The 23,345-nt window shown below is 41.6% G+C and overlaps 1 protein-coding gene across 5 annotated transcripts in view; it reads left to right on the top strand.

The window, feature by feature from the left end:
- Positions 1-21,332, top strand: part of LOC147153777 (vang-like protein 1) — a 48,960-nt gene extending 27,628 nt beyond the window's left edge. For 4 of the 5 annotated variants that reach the window (XM_086036116.1, XM_086036107.1, XM_086036134.1 and 1 more), the window contains 7 exons: positions 101-227; positions 11,831-12,262; positions 13,661-13,836; positions 15,275-15,435; positions 16,888-17,035; positions 18,173-18,407; positions 19,931-21,332. In XM_086036116.1, the coding sequence (XP_085892242.1) occupies positions 101-227; positions 11,831-12,262; positions 13,661-13,836; positions 15,275-15,435; positions 16,888-17,035; positions 18,173-18,407; positions 19,931-20,191 (1,540 nt within the window). In that variant the 3' untranslated portion in view covers positions 20,192-21,332. Of the gene's footprint in view, positions 1-100; positions 228-584; positions 739-11,830; positions 12,263-13,660; positions 13,837-15,274; positions 15,436-16,887; positions 17,036-18,172; positions 18,408-19,930 lie in introns of those variants that run through there. The other variant, XM_086036143.1, reaches the window with a different exon arrangement.
- The last annotated feature ends 2,013 nt before the right edge of the window (positions 21,333-23,345 follow it).

Here is a 23,345-nt window from a genome sequence, read left to right as displayed (position 1 = left end):
TTTTGCTGTAATATTTGCTTGTCCAGACAAAAGAAAAGACAAATCAGCAAATTATATTTCAAATGTTTTTGTATTTATTTATTTTTTAACTATTTTTCAGGGAGAGAAGCCGGGATCGCCACAAGTCTCGCACCAAGGACAGCCGCTCAGAAAAATCAGTAACCATTAACCCCGCCCCCGCAGAGCCATTGCTGGGTGACGCCGCCGTTCGGGGCGAACAGACCCAGGTAGGCCAATCAGGAAATGACTTATCCCACAACCGTCTTCTACGTCATCTTACTTCAAATCAACAAGCCTCATATTATTTGTTGCCCGTAATATGATCTCATTTTGAAAAGGTTTGTTACTCAAGAGACTTAGCACAAGTTAAAATGAGGTGACGTGGTAAATGTGCTTATCGGTGTTACGACAGGCCATCTGCTATTTACTAGAAGGGACCGGTCCACTCGTGGCTGCGTTTGAGTTGATAAATTATCCGCACAAAATATGCAGATTTGTAGTAGGCTGCCCAGTTGGTCTCGTGATGCATGATTTGTCATTTTGTGGGGAAATGCGTGTTAATCCTTGAGAGGAGTCAGTCAGTTTGTCACAAATGCTACTTTGGCCCCCGCCAGAAATGGACCAGGCCAAGCTGCTTAGCTGATACAACTCAAATTGGATGCTCAATCATCATGCATGTCAATAGAAGATGAACTCATGTATTATATGATGGATTGTTTGATAAATGACAAATATAAGGTAAGAAATTATTCAACAGATCTCATTTTGCATTCATTGGATCCTATTCACATGGCGACGAGAATTATTCAGCTTTCTCATACGATGATATATATATATATGATGCAATATGTGTCTTGCTGTATTTATTATTTCCGCTCGAAATTGTTTTGGATTACTTGGACAATGAGATCAAATACAGCACACGGGCTGTGTACCAAGAAATCCTGGCTTTAAAGAAAGAATTAAGTTTCCTTGACACAGTCATAATTTAACTTTTTAGTTTTTGTGGTTGTTGTGTGCAGTGGTGAAAGAAATATCACCTCAGCTGTTTTTTTTTTTTTTTTTTTTTTTTTTTGGTGTTATTAATATTTTTGTCACCTTATTTAAATGGAGTTTGTGGCAAAGTATTATTAACCGCTTTCAGTATGATGCTGTGCAGTCCACCACTATAATCCCAATAATATACAGTGCTGAGTAAATTTATGAGACCACCTGTCATGAAAATGAGAAGACACCATCCAGCGTCATGAAGTGATTTCATGCAGTCTTTCGTTTTTAGCACGCTCCAAATGCTTTCCACAACAGTGATGGATTTCAAGCCGGATCGAACCTTTAACCAAATTGCTGCCGTTTTACTGGGCTTCTCTGTTTGTCAGATATATTATTGAAACATTTTTCTGCTCATTTATGCATGACAATTGCCCTGTAATTGACTGGCAACACCAGTCTTGTGTGTAGCCCACCTCTTGGCTAAAGTCAGATGGGTTCGGCTCCCACCGTCAACTTAATGAACACAAGGGGTCATAAAGCAGTACTTGAAAATTCAAATGAACGGATAATAATAACTATATTTTAGCATTGAAATGATCATCACTTACTGGTGTATTAATATTGTAATTTTTTTGGTAATTAACAGTGTTGTCAATTTTGGGCAGGTTATGGTCTAATGAATTTGTTAGCCACTGCATACACACACACACCTCTCCGTTGCTGCTAAGTATTATTGTCTTTGTAAAGGCGGAATATTTGATACCTCTCTTACATTGCTCTCATTAGATGGTGCAGGAGTACCTATAGTTGTATAAATACAGGATTTAATTATTTTATAGTATCCACATTTATCATATAAGACACCTGCTTTAACTTACATTTAGATAGGAAAATACAATAAAGGATCCATTTACACCCCAAGACAAGGAAATGAAGTAGAGTCCCTCAAATGTCTAATTGATTTAATGATTTGTACTTATCTACTTTATATCCGCCATCTCGCCGTACTGGTCCACGTTTGAAGCCAGGATGCTCCTACGAGATTCCAGTCTTTCTTATCAACGTTGCATCAAAGGCCTCCACCTTCCTCACGAATTCGAGCTCCTAATATGAGCCCAGTGAGTTACCCGGGTCCAATGATGACAGCTTGTTAGCTTAAGGTCATATAGAGTTAGGTGACCTCGTCTGGCCGCCTTGTCCATCATCGGACATCATACGCTTGCCGTTGCCAAAGGAGCATCTCTCACAGCGGGCTGGCGCAGGAGTACGTAAAGACGGAACTAAATCAAACGCCGCGGTAATTTTACTGACCTACTTGGCGTGTACTTTTCCCCTGTGGAAAGCCTCGTTAGCGTTGCCCGTGTTTGTTTATGCCTGTGTCTAATTTTAATGGAGCGCTGCTGCCTTCCTTTGTGTTTTTACTGGATGCTGTGGCCTGCGGGGGGACATTGCTTGTGGATTTACTTTGACACGTACAAAGAGTGAGAACTGTGATGCCACAGTCGTGTACGTGGTTAGGGTCACTTAGTCCCGTTCCTGTTGTTGTTTGTAAGTGGATATTCGGGTGAAGTGGCAAAGTCCAGGTCGCATTTTGCATTGCGGTCGTTGGTTGAAGCGGTTTGATTGTTGGGTCAAACAGGAGGCAATTTGCACTTTATCAGAGGAACTGGCAGAAGAAAGAACTACTGAGGACCTGTGCGGTTTGCGGTTCCCTTGCTAAAACAATTCATCTTTTGTTGAAGCAAATACAACTAACAATTGCCCACCAGTACCTGGTTCTCTATAGCGCACAGTTCAATAAAGTAAAGGGAGAAGAGACAGTAGATAGTCAGCATTTTGTGTTGTTCTTGGTATAAAAAGGATGTTTTTTGTTTGAAGGGGGGGAATCCACCTTCCATTTCCATTTTTGCAAAGGTGTGATCATTTGCTGGCATTCTCACTGACTGCTCTCTTTAAACTGTGGAAAAGTGTCAGGCAGCTCACTTTGATACTGACCAGACAGAGAGCGAGCCTCTTACCTAATTCCTATGAAAGACAGAGAAGCACTCTAGACAAAGATCTCCTGTTGGACACAAAGTAGACACACCCAAAATGACTCGCTTGGATCTAGAAAAATGTAGGTTTGCACTTCATGCTACTGCACAAAGAAAACAACAGTAAAGACATCACTTTGTGTAACTTCTTACAAACAGAGCATGCATACATGTATGCATATGCATGTATAGTGTATGTGTGTGTGTGTGTATATATATACACTAAGTATTGAGGGCAATCATTTTGTAGCTCTGTCCAACTCGTACGATAACTGTTTAATTTTCACAAAGACTAGCTCTGCCGAGGCTTTTGCTTTTGTTGTGGTGTTCAATGGCACAGAAAAAAAAAAATCACTGAATGCTTCTGAAGCTTGTCAATACAATACTTTTACTACTTAGGACCTTTCGTAGTTATGCGATGCTGCGTGTACCCCCTCTATTGCCATAAGTCACCCTTTAATGTAAACATGCACCTCCGGACAGAAAGGCAAAAATGTCTTAAACATGCTGGAGCGCTGTGTAAGTCTTAGGCAACTGTTATATGAGATGTTTTAGCGTACCAAAATGACTATAATTAAATAGAATGTCTGTTAAGTAGAGCGCAGACATCCGCCAATGCCAAGCTCTTAACAAAATTGATTTATGGTTGTTTGCCCTTCTGGAAGTACTTTGTGGTTCATGGAGGATGACCAACAGGCTCGCAATGCCTTTATGATTCAGGGGTGTGGATTCTTCCAATTGATGCCATTGTGGCTGAAAACTGAAAATATACTCCGTTAACCACAGTAGACATTAAACCATTTAGTCGATGAGTCGACTTGAACGCTCCACATTGACGTTTAATGCTTGGAGTTAATTGCTAGTCATGTGTTTTTGGAGTTTTGTCTTCCAACCAGCCAATTCATAGAAGAGTTTTGACTGTAATCGTCCCTAACCAGGTCAAGTACCGATTTACGTGTTGTGTTGGGTGCTTTTAAAAAGCAAGACCATTGTTCTCATCTGCGATACCACGGAGCTGTCTTTATTAACTGCCTGCGCAACACTTTTCATGTGCCTTCCCTGCGGTAACATTGCACAGGCAAGGTCTGCCCTCTAGTGGTTCAACACATGTAATGCCATGGCTTGCGCCGCAGGACGCCATGTTTCTGACGACTGACAGAAACACGCCTAGCATGTCTTATGTGTGGAAGCCGGGAAATAATATTGGGTGTAAAAGGTGGACAGCAATTTTGTTTTGTTAACTGTTAATATTTAGTACATACTTTATCCCTTTGCATGCAAAGTATGTCGTCATTGACATCTCTAGCGCGTAAAAATCTCTGACAGCGCTGCCGTACACTTAAAGCTACGACCTGGAGTGGAAGTCTTTCGTTTCCTCCTAAAATAACATTGCGTTATTTTGCAATCATTTTACTGTGACATGACGCAATAAAAACTGAAAACTAATTGCGTTATAACGCAAACGTTTTGCAATAAAACACAATAATATTGCATTATAAAGCAAGCTTCAATATTCTCATGTTGACCCCATGGCGGTCTCCGCAGCTAAATGCTATCTTGGTTAAACAGTTGTAAACAATTCAATCCCCTCACAGTTCTCTGAGCCGCTAAGTGGATGTGCATAGGAATTAAATTGTTTTTGTTTTTTTGGGGGGGGGTTAACGGACTGATGGAAGCGATTTAAAAGGACGAGGACGGACAGAGGATGATTATATTTATGAATAAGGACAGAGGAATGATGACGGAAGGGTGCCCAGGTCGTGGACGGAGGATGGACTGGCAAAATAGGGTAAAGTGTGCATCTCTGAAAAATACACTTGTGACACTTTATGACAGTAAAAGCGACCCTATAATATGGAGTACAAGATACGATTGGAACATTTGTACATGACTCCCACAAACTATTACTACAATTAGTGTAATAGTGAGTTGTATTTTGAATTATTGTTAATTATGCCTGTCAGTAGTCCTTATGTGAAACCGGTCCATGGTGCAAAAAGGTTTGGGGACCGCTATACTGAAATAATGTCAATGATTCATTGATTATTGACTTCAACTCAACTTGCGTTACATTATAGTGGAATCATTTGTCGTTCAGTCCCTTATCCTTACCTTTATCCAGATCCTCACCTAAACTTAACAAGTTTTGCCTCTACAAAATTTCAAGGAACTCGGCTTTGATTTTTTTTTTTTTTTTTTGCATAATCCAAACATACTGTGCTGTGGAAAAAGTCAATTTGGCCTTGTTCTTTTTCACAGGAACCGTATTGTATGTTTTCCCTGCACAAAAAGGCAGATTTTAATGCTAGCAATTTGTGACACAAGTTGTTATCGCTGTTCAACGTGAGAATCAAACACTATAAGCTAATGCTGTTAGTCGTGCGGTGAATGTTGCTGTTGCCAATAACGATTGCACCTTTGACTATTTAGACACACGTTTTGTGCGCGTCTGTCGGCCTGCGCTGCCCCAGTCACACTTTTGTCATTTTGGGTTCGCCGTAAAATTCGCCAGTTTCCTTTTTCTGATATTGGTTTACCTTTTAACGCACACGCGCGCACACACACTGGCCGGTGTTCACTGGGTCAGAAGCAATGGGCGGAGAGTGGTGCTGAGGCACGACAGGAGAAGAATGAGGGAGGACGCCTCAAGGGAATGACAGAAAAAAGGATTGGCGAAGAGTGAAGAAGAAGATGATGGGAGAAGTGCATCTACTAATCGCTATTTTGTTTATTCTTAGCCCGCCGGGATGGTGTGCACCAATGTTTGTTTAGTGTACTACCCCCCCCCCCCCCCCTGTTCCTCTTTATCCATCCATTCTTTTCTCCCGCCCTCCATCTCAAATCCCATGACATCGTCTCATCACTCACATTCTCCCTGTTTTCTCCGTTCTCTCTAACCTCCATAAAGAGCAGCCCCCTCCACCCTGACGCACGCAAACACACATGAAGAGGCAAGTGACGTGCACTACCTCCCCAGGCATGATGGGAAAATTGTGTGTATATATATATATAAAGTGGTCTAATGCATTACTCGGCTTCAAATCCGCATTGTGTGCCAAGTCAGCCTTACGCGGTCTTGCTGACCACTGTGATGGACCGGTTGAGGACAAAGTATGATGGCTGACGATTTTGCGACGTACACAGCTAGTGTGATGGAGACGGGCGATGAGGTTCTGCAGGTTCTGGAGGTCACGGAACCTGCGTTGGAGAAGGAGGAGGTTATTGTCACGACCATAGGAGGAGACGCCAACCTTCCTCCATTGGTCAACACTGGAGACGGGAACAAATCAGGACAGGTAGGACTACTAGGTCCAAACAGACTTTCGTGACAAATTTGCACCATTTAAAGGTAGGACAACTGCTTTTATCTACAGGGCAAGCTTAGTCACGCATATATAAGTTTAACATTATATTAGTTATGCATATGTGTATAGTGTTTATTTGAGCCTGTGGGTCAGCACTTCCTCGGAGGACGTTTTTTTTATTTATTTATGTTTGCTTCGTAAACACCTTTTGATTTGTTAGCTGCAATGTTTCATCACGCCATTCCTACAGTGGAGTTTCTGTATTTATGTGGCATGCATTAAAGTAGGGATTCGCTGACACCGATATTGGTGTTAATGCAGATTAACTGTACATCTGTCGGCCTTGCAACGGCGCTCCGATACGATGACAGTGATACCACTTTACTTGCCAGACATAGCTTCCAAATAGTAATACTACTAATAATACTTTAAGGAAAACATGGATGACAACGCTGCAAGCATTTGCATATCATGCTCTACATAACAGATGGTGAGCCACAGTTTTGGTTTGCAACGAAGGTGCCGTGTGTTACAGGCTACATTGAAGTGAAATGTGTGGCAAGACTGTTGGAAAAACGAATTGTTGGACGTTCAAATGGCAATGTCAGTTTGTTACTCTAATAAATGTTATTTTGGAGTGAAAGTTTGTGTTATTGAACAACAATAAAAAAATTTTTTTTAATCACAATTGCTCGACATAATGGCATTATCATGTATCAGTACTTGGCATTGGCCGGTACTCGATCGTATTGAAAGTCATTGTACTCTTATTTGGTTTAAAAACAAAAAAAAAAATCACTCAAGGGTAGGGATGTAACCATTCACTCAAGGCCCGATTCGACTCGGTTTTTAGTTCTCGATTTTAAAAAATGAATAAATAACAAAATGAATGACTCTATTTTCCAACCAAAAGCTGTTTTTATTTTAAGATCTGCATTTTGTCCTTGTTACAAACAGTAACTTTTTGTAACTCTACAAAAAACACAACTTGAAAAGGAATGAATCATTTTGACTACAGTTTTGTCTTGTTTTGGTAGAACTAAACATGAAAATAAATACATGTGCAATAGATTTGACTGCAATCATGATAAATCCTTTTGTGATCAAAATTTCCATATCGTTTCTTTAAATTCATCTTTTTTTTTTTTTTTTTTTTTTACATCGATGCATAATTTCCGAATGCAGCCAGCGCTAAGTTGAAATACATCATTGTCGTGCTTGACTTCAAAGCTAGTATTCGTGTATAAATGCTAATATTACGAGTATGTCATCATTGAGCGAGCGGTTTATTTTACTTCGTGCTCTGGCCACTCCAGCAGGTTTGATGGTGGGAATTGCACCAGTTTTAAGGTTTAGTCTCCCGGGCCAATCCACTTTTTTTGTACTGGCCAAGGTTCACCAGGCAGTCCTCTGAGAAATGGCGATCAGACAAATGGATGGTTTGTTGCCGGGCAGGCTTGCGTTTAGGCAGAGGTGGTCGCTCATAGTGTCACTTTCCCGGATACGCTTGTCAGGCATCCCGCTGTCTGCTCGAGAAAGTGTTTAGTCAGCAGGGGCAGTACGGGGATGTCACTCAATCTTACACGTAGAAGATTGAGGATCCACTCTTTTTCTTGGATTGGGCAAGGCTGTTGTTTAGATAGAGGATAGATAGAGGAAAACACCACTTTAGGGGTGTTTTTGGTGAGGATTGTTGATTTTTGCATGATACGGACCCTTTGTTGGAGGTAGGGCCGCTCGATTAAGCGATTTTGAACCGTACCCGAATTTTCTGGATAAAACCATGTTAAAAACGTTCAAATCTGTACGTTCGATTTTTTTTTTTTGTTATTTTTGGTGTATCTAAGTGTAGCCCAGTTGTACTTTCTGTATTGTGTTCTGTTTGTACATTCTCTTCGTATTTGTACTTTCTGTTACTCTTCTCTTCGTATTAAGATCTCTGTTTTCCGGCGGTTACTTACGTGTTTGTCATGCGCTCACGTGAGTAGCGCGTTCAATCCAATTGCTGAAATGCGGAAGCGATTGTCCGCCCCCCCCGAGGAGAAAGTGTCACATGCGGGGGATTGTTTGCCGCAGGAGCCGACTATCTGAGCCGACTGCCGAGTGAGTGAGGAAGTGAAGTGGAGCGTATGCTCAACCGACGCAATTGGCTAGCTCGATGGTGAGCTAGGAGCCCAGGGTTGAAACTCGGAAATTGCCTGGAATAGAACTGAACCAAGTAAAATGCTGTTAATCCCAATGGATTGTTCTGCGTATTAATTTAAATGAACCGTCAGTTGGAGTTCAAAGAAAGAAAAATTAAGCTTAAATAAAAGACATTCAAAATACTTCATTTTTCATTATTTTGTATTTTACAAAGAAATCGTAATCATAAAATTGGGTTTGAGAGAAAATAATCGGGATTTTCTTATTAGGCATAATCGAAAAGCTCTAGTTGGAGGGTGATGGAGAATTGAGGTTCAACTGTAGGTTGTGTTCTCTTGACCTCGCGCTGGCACTTGTTCACAAGCACTGAAGCATTACAAGCCTTGTCACTGTTCTGAGTTTGGGAAATTTTTGATAGTTTGAGTGGCCTTTCTTATTCTGGCAATTCCTACAGACACACACACACACACACACACACACACACACACACACACACACACACACACACACACATCTTAACTCCCTGGAGTAAGTAGAGTGCACTTGTCCAATCTTTTGTTTGCAGCTCACAGATTGACAAAGAGGCTTTTAATGGACAGTTGATTTACATTAGCTGTTATTTTTACTCAGCTAGAGGGAAAAAAAAGCAACAATACTCTCTTAGGTGGAGGTGGTCGCAAGAAAGGAATTTTTTATTTATTTTTATATAGATATACCTAAAAATTGCTGAGAAAAGCCCCCATTGTATGTATGCGTGTAGCTGTATTTATGGTGGATATCATTTTTTTTTTTCAATTACCGAGTCATTTGCCACCTTGAGGAACTGTTTGGCGCGTTTATCAGCCAAGTCCCTAGTTTCTGTTTTCACGACGACCAGTGCCGAATGAGTTGAAGTTCCACTCACCATCAATAAAGTGTCCAGTTACCCCAAAATAACGGCGGTTGCGAATTGAGGTCCAGTGATCCGCGGTTATAGCAATACATTTGTCCGAATCCCCCACCAAAACATCAAGCTTTCTTTTCTTTTCACCGTCGTACGTCTTGCTGATTTTAGTCACCACTGCAGTCGACCCGCGATAGAATTGTTAGCAAAAAAAAAAAAAAAACTAAGTTACCCTCATCTAGGTAGTAATCTAATATAAATATTTCAGGCAAATTCTTCACTGGCTCGTTCCCTCTTTTCGCTTTTAATAGCGGTCTTGTTCCTGAACTGCTCTGGGGCACATTCTGCTCCTTGCCTCTTCTCTTTCACCTACTTTCATGTGATGAAGACAACTTCAGAACCTGTTGTCTTTAATTGGTTTATCCTGTGGACAAATGTGGGTCACCGCTGTCTATTTTTAGTCTGGCAGTCCAGAACGGATTACAGACGTAGCGTGCCGACGGCGGAGACTAATGTAAGTGATTTGATCATGATTGTATCTCATATTTTAATGCCTAAAATGTGCTTTGATGTACTTCTAACGATGTAGAGTTTCAGCTGTTGGTCATACATGAGTCCAAGCCAGACATTCTACTGTCTGCTTTGCCACTTGTAATCATATAACTCCTGAGATATTTTAAACTGCTGAAAGCAACAAGTTTGTCCATGAAGACCAACTAGTCAATTTAAAGAACACTAATTTTAACCTAGAATATTTTATACTATATCACATGACACATCTCACTTTTAGATTTGTAAAGAATTGTGAAAGAAATGACATCCATTGCTTGCCTTCTTGCTACAGATTTTCAGGTGAATGCTATATAGAAACACTTGTTTACAAAAACACCTGCAGTTCTGCCCAAACACACACACACACACACATTTTCAGTGAGGCGGACGTGCTAACCAGTCGACCACCGTGCCGCCTGAAAAATAAGTTAATAAGTTGAAATATGTTATCAAATCCATTATAGACAACAAATTACTGGTAACTTTTTTTTTACTGCTGAAAATTAGTAAAGTATCCCTTTAAAACTTTGAGAATTAAAAAAAAAAAAGAGACTATTTCCATGAAGAGACAATCAATCATGTTTTTTTGTTTTTTTTCTACGACCACTTGGTGTTTTTTAGGGCAGTGTAAATTCAGTGAGTAATGAGTGAGTCAACATACGCACTTCCAGTTCAAACCTTCCATTGTTGTACTTCGTCATGCTCTTCTCACCCTGACGCCAGAGGCTTCTTTCTTTCCCAACGCACCTTGCAGCCAGACCAGCCCCCGCCCCCCCAATTCCCCACCCCCGACAGCCGGTGTTTCCCCCTCTTTGTGCCGGCGGCTTGTTGTGACTGCTGTGCAAAGAGTCCTTATCGTTGTTGTTATAAGGGCTCCACTCCAACGTGGCCGACCTTCATTATCTGCGGATACAGTCTCCCCCTCACGTCAGTCAAGCCCAGTTGGCATGGCACTCTGTTTTCTTTTTCTGCTTTCCATTTTTGATCCTTTCCTTTCTGTCGCGATTAGACAACCTCCTCTTTCATTCAATGTGTCGGAAAAAGATTTAACATGATCCAGTTCGGTGGTGCGTTAACTATCATACGGGTTTACTGTGTAATAAACTACTAATCACCTATGTAATGGTCATTTTTATTTATATAGCACTTTCGCAACAACCACAGCTGTGACAAACTGCTGTACATAAAAATGTATAGACAATAATTAAAGTATTAATACAGTGGACCTCCCTTGGGCTGGCCCGCTAATAGCAAAAATCCACGTATAATTTTTTTCAACCCCCAAAAATTCTTGAAAAAATGTGGATAAACCTCAAAACCACGAAAAATGTCTGAGTTTTGTCTAAATTATCTGACACTTTTAAATGTTTTAATTATTGTGTTTTTATTTTGATGTGTCTCAAAAAAGCTTACCGGCATGTGCTGTAGTATGAATATCCTGTCAAAAGGAAAATATAATGAGATGCAGTAGACTGATTTGAAGGGCTGCAGCTATTAAATATTTTTAGGATCAATTACGCTGCAGATTATCCCTTCGATTAATAGTTATCCATTTTTTTTTTTTTTACTGTTAAATATGTTTATTTTATCATTTGTTTGATCAAACAATTAAAAAAACATGCCAACTTGTTTCTCCAGGCAGAAGTGTGTGATGTTAGTTAGTCCATGTGGAAAAATAATCACTGCAAATTTTGAGGCAGAGATTTTTCTTCACCTTTTTTTGTAACTGAATTATTTGAGTTATTCAATTAATTGTTTCAGTTCGAAAGTGTATATTGGGTTGAAGTTTTGACCTGGAATTAGTCTAGTTCAGTGGGTATTTAATTGATGGATGACTTCGGTAATTCCAAAAAAAAAAAAGTAAGCTAAAGGAGCATGTTGCGCATTTCATTTGTCTTGAAATGTCTTGCTTGCATTTGCAGGATGACAACTGGGGTGAAACCACCACGGCCGTTACCGGCACATCAGAACACAGCCTCTCTCAGGAAGACATTGTGCGCATCACGAAGGACCTGGAGGACAGCGTGGGCCTCGACTGCCGCCGCTATTTTACGCTCACCCTCGCCGTCATGCTGGGCCTCCTGGTCTTCCTCTCGCCGCTGGCCTTCGTGGTCCTCCCCCACCTCCTCTGGCCAGAGAAGCTGCAGAGCTGCGGCACGGCCTGCGAAGGCCTCTTCATCTCTGTGGCCTTCAAGTTGCTCATCCTGCTGCTTGCCATCTGGGCCCTCTTCTTCCGGCCGCCACGAGCCAGCCTCCCCCGGCTCTTTGTATTCCGGGCACTGCTTGCTGTTCTGGTGCTGCTCTTTGTGCTCTCTTATTGGTTGTTCTATGGCGTGAGGATACTAGATTCACAGGTGAGAACATGATGTGCTGCTGAATGCATGATAAATACGCACGGAGGACAAAAAGTATTGGGATATGTGGCCTGAACTACAAATGTTATAACATCGGGAGTCCGCCCTCCTTTTAGGCTGTAACAGCTTTAGCTTTAGCAGGAAGACTTTCTCCACGAGCGTGCAGTTTATGGCATGCATTTTTATCCACGTCAGTCATCCAGAAGCACATTTGAGTACATTCCACACATTAGTCCTGTGAAGTTAGAATCGTAGAAATGTCTTTGTAAGATGAAGAGTAACTCTGGCTAGGTTCACACCGCAGGTCTTAATGCTCAATTCGGATTATTATTATTATTATTTTTTTTTTTTTGTGTAAACGTTCATATTACATTATAAATGCAACCTGGGGCTTGTCTACTGTATGAACATATGCGTCGCCAAAGTAACGCGCATGTGCTAAAGGAGAGACGACGTCACTCCCGAGTCCCGACGTTGTTTGCGGAAGTAAATGTGGTCCAGCGTGCCGGGGTATTTATACAGTCAAGCGATTAGGTAGCAAGTAGAAATAAATACAGTATTTGGGGGAAATTGCGAGGCTTTAATATCTCATTTCATGGAGAAATCACTAACAATGACGTCACGTCATAACCGTGCGCAAAAAATGAATATCCGAGCCATGGCTGAATTACTACGATCGCCATAAATGTCCACTTTATGTTTCATGTTTCAAGTGGGCATAAATTAAAGTAAAATATAAAGTCAATAGTGATCTCCAAAACAACTTTGCACATTCGATCCCCTGCTGCCCAGCAGTTTCCCTCTGCCTGCGCGGAGCACATTTTGGGCTCCGGATGACGTCAATGTCGGCCGTTCAGACCGCGAACGCATTGGAAAAGATCGGATACGTATCCAATCCAGGACCACATACGAAAAGCGACCCAGGTCATATTTGAAAAAATCGGAATTGAGCCGTTCAGACTGTCATATAAAAAAATCCGATCTGGGTCGCATATGGGCAAAAAAAAATCCGATCTGGGTCGCATTTGCCTGCGGTGTGAACCTAGCCTAAGACACAGGGCTAGTTGAGGGGTTTAGTACAACCTCTAATTGATTAAAGTGATGTAAAATGTCATGTTCCATGACTTTTGCCCAATAGATTACATTCAACTGTTTCAAGTTTGGGGTAAAACAACTCGATCACAATACGACCGACACATTTGATTTCCCTGGTGTGGCGTGTGGTTATTTTAGAACGCTAGCATGCTTGTAAGGAAATAGACAAATCGTGCGGTACTTTGAAATATATTTGAATATTCATGTGTTCTACATCTTGTCCTACATGTCTTGCTTCACGCCTGCGTTTTGCTTGTCTTTGTAAACTCAGTGACTCTTCATGCTCACTTTTGTGCCGTCTAGGATGAAGACTACCAGGGCATCGTACAATACGCCGTGTCACTGGTGGACGCGCTGCTCTTCATTCACTACCTGGCCATCGTGCTGCTGGAGTTAAGGCAGATTCAGCCCTACTACTCTGCGTGTGTCACACGTGCCACAGACGGAGAGACCAGGCACTACAACTTGGGACAACTCAGGTGAGAGAAGTGGCAAGCAATGGGACTGTTGGAGAATACTGGGTACGGGGGTAAATAACAAATACGTTTTCAAATGAGTTAAAACAAAATATTGTCAAAACTCGATATACCTCTAAGACCTATGAGCTCATTTTTGAGGTAGCTTTTGTAATGGATCTCATTAGTGTGCGTACCTTAAAAATTGTCGGGACTGTGTCTGTCCAAATGAGTTATTTAGCAGCCGCTATTTAGGATCTCGGTAAACGATTGCAAAGTTTCTTAAAGTGATCAGTATCGTGGAGGATAGTATAATTGACTGCGAGTATTGTTAAATTATCCGTCTAAATGTATTCCTCCTTGGTTTCAAATATCTGTTGCGCAAGAGGTTAGTTATAGGATAACACCGCAGCACTGATGCTATCTGTTAGCCTGTTTGTGCTGTTTTGCATTGTTTGTTAGCATTAAACGAAGCCAACTTTCCTAAAGCAATGCTATGATATTGTTTTAAATACTTTGTAGCAGAGGTGGACATTTTAAAACATTTTTGTATTTTTCGCAACGAGCCGAATTGTAATTGTCAGTTCGTCCAGTCGATCAGTTAAGTTCGTCTGTCCGTCCCACACACTAACCCCCCCCAAAAAAAGTTGGCAAAACGGACGTCCATCTATGACGGACTGACGGACGCGGTTAATGACTATTACACTGACGGTCGAAAATCCACTTCCGTCAGTGCTTAGTCTGTCATTTAAAAAGAGCGTCCATTCATTCGTCAACCGTCAGCAAACTGGGCGTCCGCCAGGGACGGACCGACGGACCCAGTCTGTCAGTCTGACGGAACGCCCACCTCTGTTTTGTACAAAATGTGTTAATTTATATATAGTTTGACAGTAAAGTTCAACTGGAAGTGGAAATAAGCGGTTTGGAACCTCTTTTTTGAAGAATTGTTCATTATCTGCCAAACTGCTGCTTGTTGAGAAGTGAGTTGAGTTCACTAACCATATACAGCACTCATGTCTGAAATTTTTGCTGGCAAGTCTGAAAGTCAGGTTGCTTGTACCTCAAGGCACCGCTTTATACATTTAGGGCTGAACGATTTAAAATCATCTAATTGTGATCTTTTTGCTGTATTTTTATTATACAATATTTCGTATTGCAATTGAATTTGTGATTATTTTTTTTCAAGGTTTTCTGTATCTTTTTTTTAATCAAACACAAGCAATAAATGAATCTAAATTAGGGATGTCCCACGCGATCGTCAATCGAGCCCGATCACCTCATTTTCAGCTGATTGGAATCGGTGAGAAAAACATCAGGTTTTAAAAAAGTAAACAAATTATGGTCTCCAAAGCAACAAAATAATCCAGAGGCGCACATATAGTGAATAGTTGAATAGATTAAATATGTGGGTTTGAATCGTGTCAAATTTGCAAAAGTGACGGCTTACACTTTGTGTGCGCAGTATTCAGCGGGCAGCGCTGTCCATATTGGAGCACTACTATTGTGACTTCGCCATCCATAACCCGGCTTTGCTCTCCGCCTCCAAGTCGCGCGCCGCCAAACACCTGGCTGGTCTCAAGGTCTATAACGTGGATGGCGACTTCCCAGCGGCCCCCGCCGAAGGTGTGTGTGTGTTGTCATTTCGCGCAAGCTCCTGCCGTGCCTCTAACCCTCCTGCTTCACTAAATTGTGTGTGTCGTCCTCTCCCGGTGTTTTCTCTTTAAGTCTTCAAAGCTAAACTCAGAGCCTATCTATTGAACAGTAAGTCCACTCAACGCTTCTCATTTACGTATATGCACATACTTGCGTGCACCTTTTTAAATGTTGAATTTGGATTGGGATGCCCCGCGCACACACACACACACACACACACTCACGCTCATGGCATGCCACGGGTTAATGTCAAATATTCAGTCAACTGTGTGAATGTAACACTCAGCTGTTGTTAAATTATCACCTGTCCTAAAGTGTACTCAGGCAACACTCAAGTGCACTAACCTGGCTCACTCCCCCTCCCCCCCCCCCGAACATTTGTCTTCATGTTCGAAGAAAATGGCTGACAACTTGTTTTTCCCCCCTTGCACCGCTTCCCTTGCATCCCCTCTCAAGCCCGTGCTGTTTAGTTCCACTCTTGTCGAATCGCTCGTCAACTTCAATTGAGGACGTTTGATGATGCCTGACAAGCTACTGGCCGCTTGTCTCGTTTTCAAGGAGTTCCAAATCTCTCAATGTTTGGAACATAATAATCACAACTAAGCAGCGTGTCATTCTAAGCAGGATATCGCCGAAAAACTCCCCGCTGATCTCGCCATGAATTATTCCATTCGTGCGCCTGCTCCGGCCCACATGAATAATTTACTAGCGCTGCCATCTTTTAACCTGCATTTGCACCAGTCAGGATCAGGCACTGGAGTCCTCTTGCGACAGCGCAACGGTAGCTTTGAAGTTTGTTAGTGCTCAGAACCGTTCTGAACTTTATAAGGGTGTGCTGGATGAAAAGAGGAAAAGTCTAAGGTTTATGCACATTTTATGTAAACGCATCCCTACTAAGGATGGAACCAAAAACGATTTTAATTGTAAAATCTGGTTTGATTTAAAAGACCCCGAGTGCATCGAATCAGTTAAAATCACTTCACTTTCAAATGTACGGTCCTTGAATGGTATCACAGCCCATGTATCGATATTGTATCAAGATAATTATCAAATTGTCTTTTATTGGAGAAATGCACTTTAAACTGACCTTATGAACACAAAACAAGACAGCCCTCTTCTCTACTCATCCTCAGTCGCTGAGGCAAAGCAACTTATTCACATTTCTGAGATTTAAAGCTGCCCTCTTCTTTTGAAATGCTTCTTTATACTCCCGCGATATTTCGACGCGATCGATTACAAATCATCGCCCGATAACGCGGTAATTTTGACAGCACTAGTGTGTATATATGTTTCTACTATATGTATATGTGCATGCGTGCGTATATGTACTATATGTATTGTATGTATATATGTACTGTACGTATATGTATATATCTACTGTATAAGTATATCCATATCCCTCATTTCCGTGTGCTGTGACAGGTCCGGGGAACAACGCAGCTGCAGGACTGGCACACTCCCAGTCCAGAGCCATGATCGCAGCCGCCGCCCATTGCCGTGACTCAAGCCACAACGAACTCTACTACGAGGAGGCCGAGCACGAGAGGCGGGTGCGCAAACGTAGAGCCCGGTGAGTGGCGATAATCAGGAAAAACTTGCGCATCTTCATTTGGCTTCGTCTTTATCAGAATCTCTTGAATCCTGCCACAGTTGTAGTTTATTAGTTTACTACTTAATGTTCCGCAGACTTGAGGCTCCTTTATACTCGTTACCGCGTTACTTACGCCGCCGCCAAGCTAGCTTGCGTCGCAGCAGCATCGACCTGCGTGGTGCGGATCCTCTCCGGCATGGTGATGAATAAATTACCCTTACAAAATGCCATTGAGGAACCTGGCCAGCGAAAGCTATGCACGTCATCGCAGCATGTTGCTAAATGGACCAATCACGAGAGAGTGCGCGCTGCATTCCACGCACATCAACAATTTCTGACGCGTGTGCAGCATGTGTTGCAGACGTGTCGCCGACGCGCCTGTCACTGGCGCAATGCGGCAATTTTCGCCCGCACGTACGGGGGAGTATAAAGAGGCCTTTTGACTGAATTGGCTAAAACAGCTTTCAACTTTTTTTTGGGGGGGGGTTGTGTTTTTTGATGCATCTTCCTGGAAGTCACATTTTTGGAGGAAATTAATTGTGCCAAACTATGGGGAAAAAAAAAAATCAACTTATAGTCCGGAAAATACGGTCTTTGGTTTTCCTGCATGTGCTCCTCCACCGTTTGTGTTCAAATATCCTTTGCTTCAAATGTTATAACAGCGCAATACCGATGATATTCGTTAGCTCGTCTATGTCTATTCTGAAGCTAGCAGACGATAAGGCAAAGCTATTTGCTTGTTTGAAATGCATAATGTGTAATTTACTGTTTAGTGTGTCAGTGAATATCACCTAGTGGAAGGGCATTAAACAGCTTGAAGCTTTTTTTTTTTTTTTTTTTTTTTTAAATTGTTCATTATCTGCCAAACCGCTGCTTGTTGTCAAGTGAATGGAGTTGAGTTCACTTGCACCAAACAGCGCTCGTATCTTGAGGTTTTGCCTCGCAAGTCAAAGCAAGGCACAGGTGGAGTTGAATCGCTTTCAATGATGCAAATGGCACCTTTAAACTCCCGCCTTTTTTTCAGTTTTCTCCTCCTGTCCGTGTAATGGCCAGATAGCAGGTATCTCATATATCATCGACCCGTGATGTCACCCTTGCACTCCATTCTGCTGCTAGACTGGTGGTCGCTGTAGAAGAGGCCTTCACTCATATAAAGCACATGAAGGAAGAGGAGCAGAAGAAAGCTCCGGGGGACGTGATGGACCCGCGAGAAGCAGCACAAGCCATCTTTCCGTCCATGGCACGGGCCCTGCAGAAGTACTTGAGGACAACCAAACAGCAGCACTGCCACAGTATGGAGAGCATCCAACAGCACTTGGCTTTCTGCATCAGCAACAACATGTCGCCGAAGGTCAGACCTCAATATTTGTCCACTGTATATTCACAGTCTCTTATTTACGGACTTACTTACTTACATATATATTTATTTATGAGTAGAACCGAGACCTATCTCAATAATTACTACATCGACTTATCGTTCAATAAATGAAATGGAAACAATTGTTGGTTTTTTTCCGGACATGGTGATTCCCACGTTTGTTTACGTACGTCGTTGACATTCGATCGTGCTGATTCGTTCCCTCTCCTGTCACTCCTATTGCTTGTCGCTGTGTGAGTTGGCACTCGCGCGCACATATTTATACTAGTGGTGGAATAGATTTTGAAAAAAAATAAATAAATCGTTTACACCGTTCTGTTCCGACTGTTTCAGTTTACTTTGCATGTGTCCCATCGGTTGCAGTGGCTGAGCTAGACTTTTATCCTTGAGGGAGCCATGGGGGGGGGGACTGTTTCAGAGGGTCCGCAAAACAAAAATAAATCTTTTTACAAACCCCAAAAGTTCTTCAGAAAACACTGATAGACATTCATTGTATGTTCTCTACGGAGAATGGGGGATGGGGGGTGTAATTTACTGAAAAATCGGAAAAAATCCGAAAATCAATTATCCGGCCTAGAACATGGTGGATCAAAACATATTTCAGAGTGGCCAGTGATGTGAAAAAGCAGCAGGCTTGGAGAACCGGGAGCGAGAAAGTTGACATATCTTGTGAGTAAATTGGCTCGTTTACAGCTGTTGAACCCTCAACCAAGATAACTTTTAGCAGCCACCGCAACCACCAATCACCAGATTGACTAGCAATCTTCAAACTTTTTTTTTTCTCTGTCGGAGGAGCCCCTCCTCTTGTACATTTTAAATGCCAATGTTCAATATTCTTGAGCATTGAATTAAAATTTGCTCTTTAACAGGATGTCGGCTACTTAATTTTGCTCTAACGTCAATATATGAGGTATTTAAAAATGTTTTTTTTTAAAAAACGATACTCTCGTTTATATTGTGATAGTTTCTGGGAAAATATATCATCCGAAAAAAAATGTTACCGTGACAGGCCTAGTGGAAGCCATCCGCAGCTATTTGCTGAAAAAAAAAAAAACGCCTCCTGTATCCAATGCTGCTCAAAGTCTGCCTAAATAGGAAAGTAGTAACAAGTATGACGAAGTGATCGACTCATAGACCAGCTTTGTATGACAGGGATGAGCAAATTTGCCCGGTTTGTCAGTGGAAGTTATGACGAGCTTCACTGCAAATCTCCATGCTGATTTCCGTGAGTAATAGAGGGTTGTATTGAGCAAATATTTTAGAATTATTAAACGAGAAAAAGCGCGTGTGAGGTGCACGTATTATTATTGTCCACTTGAGGTTGCTATCCTCACATTCTACACTAATATTTGTCTAGAGTGCGTATGGCTTTGAACAATATGTAACTACTCAGCATATCTTTACTGACACGGATGGATTGTTTTTTTTCATGTTAAATAAATTAAAGGTGAAGAAAAAGCATGTTTGTGTGAACTCCTTCCCTGTCTCTTCCGCAGGCCTTCCTGGAGAGTTACCTGAAACCAGGCCCCACTCTGCAGTACAGCCGGGACCACTGGTTGGCGCGCCAGTGGACGCTGGTCAGCGAGGCGTCAGTCACCAGCGGCCTTAGAGACGGCACCGTCTTTGTCCTCAAGTGCGCGGACTTCGGCCTGGTGGTGACGGTGAAAAAGATCCCCTACATCCGCATGTCAGAGGAGTACATTGACCCCAAATCCCACAAGTTTGTCCTACGGTTACAATCGGAGACGTCTGTGTAGGTCTTTTTAGGTTTATTTTTACTTGTCTTTTTTATGGATCTCTATATCACACCCTTTTTTGAATTTTATTTTTTTTAAGTTTCAGGATTTTTTAATCTTGGATTTGGACAGAAATATGAATGATGACTTGTACGCGTGGAGAGAAAAAAAATAATGTCAGTGTATGTTATGCTTGTGATAAGCCTGAATCAGACTAGATGGCAACATTGGGACGTTTAAGTTTGCAAACTTCCGTGTCCCTTGGACGGACTGGATTACACAAGTCGACTCGTCACCGCTTCAGTACAACTTCAAGACTATGGACAGAGACAGACCTCCTGTACACCACGCCTGAGTACAAAGTTGGATAGTTGGATGGAGTTTTAGTTGAAGTTAAAAAGACAAGTTTAAAATCATAGTGATTTCTAGTCACTGGAAACGTGTGTTCATGTCTCCACATCAGGGTTGTATGCTACTGCCACCTGGTGAACATTGAACAGAACTACTGAGTGGTGAATGCTTTGCGGATGCCAATACACTGTATCTGTTTGTGTGTACACAAACTGTATGTATGTTTACTCATATTATCACCTTTCTAGAATAATGGCCTATGTCTTTTTTTTTTCTTTTTTCTTTTTCAGAAAAAAATTGAACTAAATAATGCTGATTATTTTATATTTATGAATCATTCATTTCAGGGGTGGACTCTAATGATCTGTTTAGCTAAGGTGATCAGCGTCAATAGGAGTTGTTGAAGGCAAAAACAAAACAAAAAAACAGTCAAAATATGACTTGGGCTATTATTTTAAGAATGTCACTCATATGTCCCCATCACATCACCATTTGTTTTACTCTGTTTCCAATTTACGGCATGCCTGTGTTGAAGGGCTTTACATTGACGCATGACATGGGCCTTTGTATTGGGGGACAAAATTAAAACACTTTTATGACCGTTTGTACAACTGCTGCGTCTTAAGATGGTTGCTATTGAATGAGGTTTACCACACTGGTAATATACGATAGGCGCTATTTTTTTCCTAAAATGTTATGTCGCAGCACAAAGATCATACGTATAGTTTTCCGTAATTGCTGTGTCAGGCCGGAATATTAATGTCTGGTGCTAAAAATAAATAGCACGGGCCCCGTGCAAATACAGTGTCTGGGTCCGCCTGTCGGAACTCATCTGTCGTTGGCTTAATCCCCGCCTCCCCTTCTCCCATATATATATATATATACCCGTCTTTTCCTTGCAAGATGGGAATGGGTCGAGAAGAAAATGAACATTTGCATCTAAATGGAATGCTTTTCCTCCTCCTATTTGTTTGGTAATGATGTGGTTATCTGCAGACGGATGCGTCGCCTCCTCTGTTGGCTTCATCTTCAAGCAAATGTTCTGTCCTGGCTGAGCGGCACACGGGCTAAACTATATGGTCAAAACAACTCAGACCAGGTAGTTCGTTTAGTCCCATTGACACTGGGTGAGAAAGATCAAATACGACATGCAGTCTGCATTGGAAGTCTGAAAGAATGGTTTGCTCTTTGTTTTAATGAGCTAAAAATGATTACGTGAAAGGGGAAAACTTCCTTCAACTTTGAGAGTTATTTGTTTATTTGACACAGTTTCACCATCTCCTACACCGGTGTTTGTGGTAATGCCGTCAGTAATAATAGACTTATTTTGTAGCTTGTGCCAATCACCGCTTCTTGTCCAGTGTAGGCTGGACTCGTCGCCCAAATCCGCAATCGATGTTCGTTTACCTTTTAATCTTTTATTCACAAAAAATGAAACATCTAATTTAATTACAATAGTTAATGGTAAATGGAGTCCACTTTTATAGTGCTTTCTCTACACCGTATGTTGTCCAATCCATGATATCGTATCACCGTAATACGGCCCAAATCTACACTGTGAGAAAAACATCATTGTTTTTATGGGGGAAAAAATGGCAGCTGTGGTTGCCAGAATAATATTGTAAAAAATACAGCAGAGTGTTAAAAAACATAGAACAACCTGTACATTTTACAGTTTAAAACTGTAATCCTAAATCCCGTAAAGATAAAATGGTAAATTCAACATCAATTTTCAGACAAATTAGCACAATTATGCCTTTGATTAAAGCCATTTTTCCCTGTAAAATTTGCATGCATGCAGCAGTTGCTTATTTTACATCTAATCCCATTCAGTTTCACTGTGGTACCTCAATTTACAAGTCACGCGACTTACTCGTTTTTCATGATACGAGCAGTTGCGGGGACATTTTATTATTTTTTTTTTGTCTTGAGTTGAGCAAACATCTAACTTACTGTGAGAGAAATCGACAGTTACAATGATATCATGTTAAAAAGTTTATTTTGATACTCCTCTTGTGACGTTTAGTTGAACTCACCCAACTCAGTTGCTGGACAACAGCAACAAACAGGATGCTGTTAGCAGTTGACGCTAAAACCAACCAACAGTTGCAAAGTGCAGACAAAGAGTTAAGTACCTCTATTGTCGTGTGTCCGTTGTCTGTTTCTCCGAATTGATGTTGCTTGAACTGAATAAAAAGGAGAACAAGGGGGGCACAGAGGCTGACAGACTGGAGGAGCGACCACCTCGAGTGGCCTCCGGTGTCCCGCGCGTAAGAAAAGTCAATCTTGGCTGGTCTGACTTGCTTTTACAGTCCTACTACTATATGGGGTTCCGTTTATGCCAAAAATATGTTATGTGTCATGAAACGTGTCTATGTTATGTGTCGATGTATGTGTCTATGTAGACGTCTATGATACGTGTCTACATGGACGTTTAACAAACACTTAACATGGACGATTAACAAACACTTAACATGGACGTCTAACAAACACTTATAATCGACACAAACTAGACACGAATCATAGACGTCTACATAGACGCATACATCGGCACATAGCATATAACATAGACACGTTTCATGACACGTAACATATTTTTGGCACAAATGGAACCCCATACTGCTAGGCTTGTCTCGGTCTTCCGAGTGGAATTCCCTGACACTTACGACGCTCTGGTGGCAGCGAACGTCGCCACAAGCTGCAGATGGTGAACACATCTTTTAAAATGAGTCTTCAATCTGTTTAGTGCTGCTCCTAGTTAACGTTTACTTTAAAAGCTGGACATAAAACACGTACATTAACATTTGTCTTATGAAAGTCCACT

Source organism: Filicampus tigris, chromosome 1, assembly GCF_054856515.1.
Source record: "Filicampus tigris isolate MCC_2025a chromosome 1, RoL_Ftig_1.0, whole genome shotgun sequence".
In the NCBI taxonomy this organism is placed as follows: Eukaryota; Metazoa; Chordata; class Actinopteri; order Syngnathiformes; family Syngnathidae; genus Filicampus; species Filicampus tigris.
The sequence above is the reverse complement of the archived record's forward strand: the minus strand, read 5'-3'. Positions and strand labels throughout refer to the sequence as shown.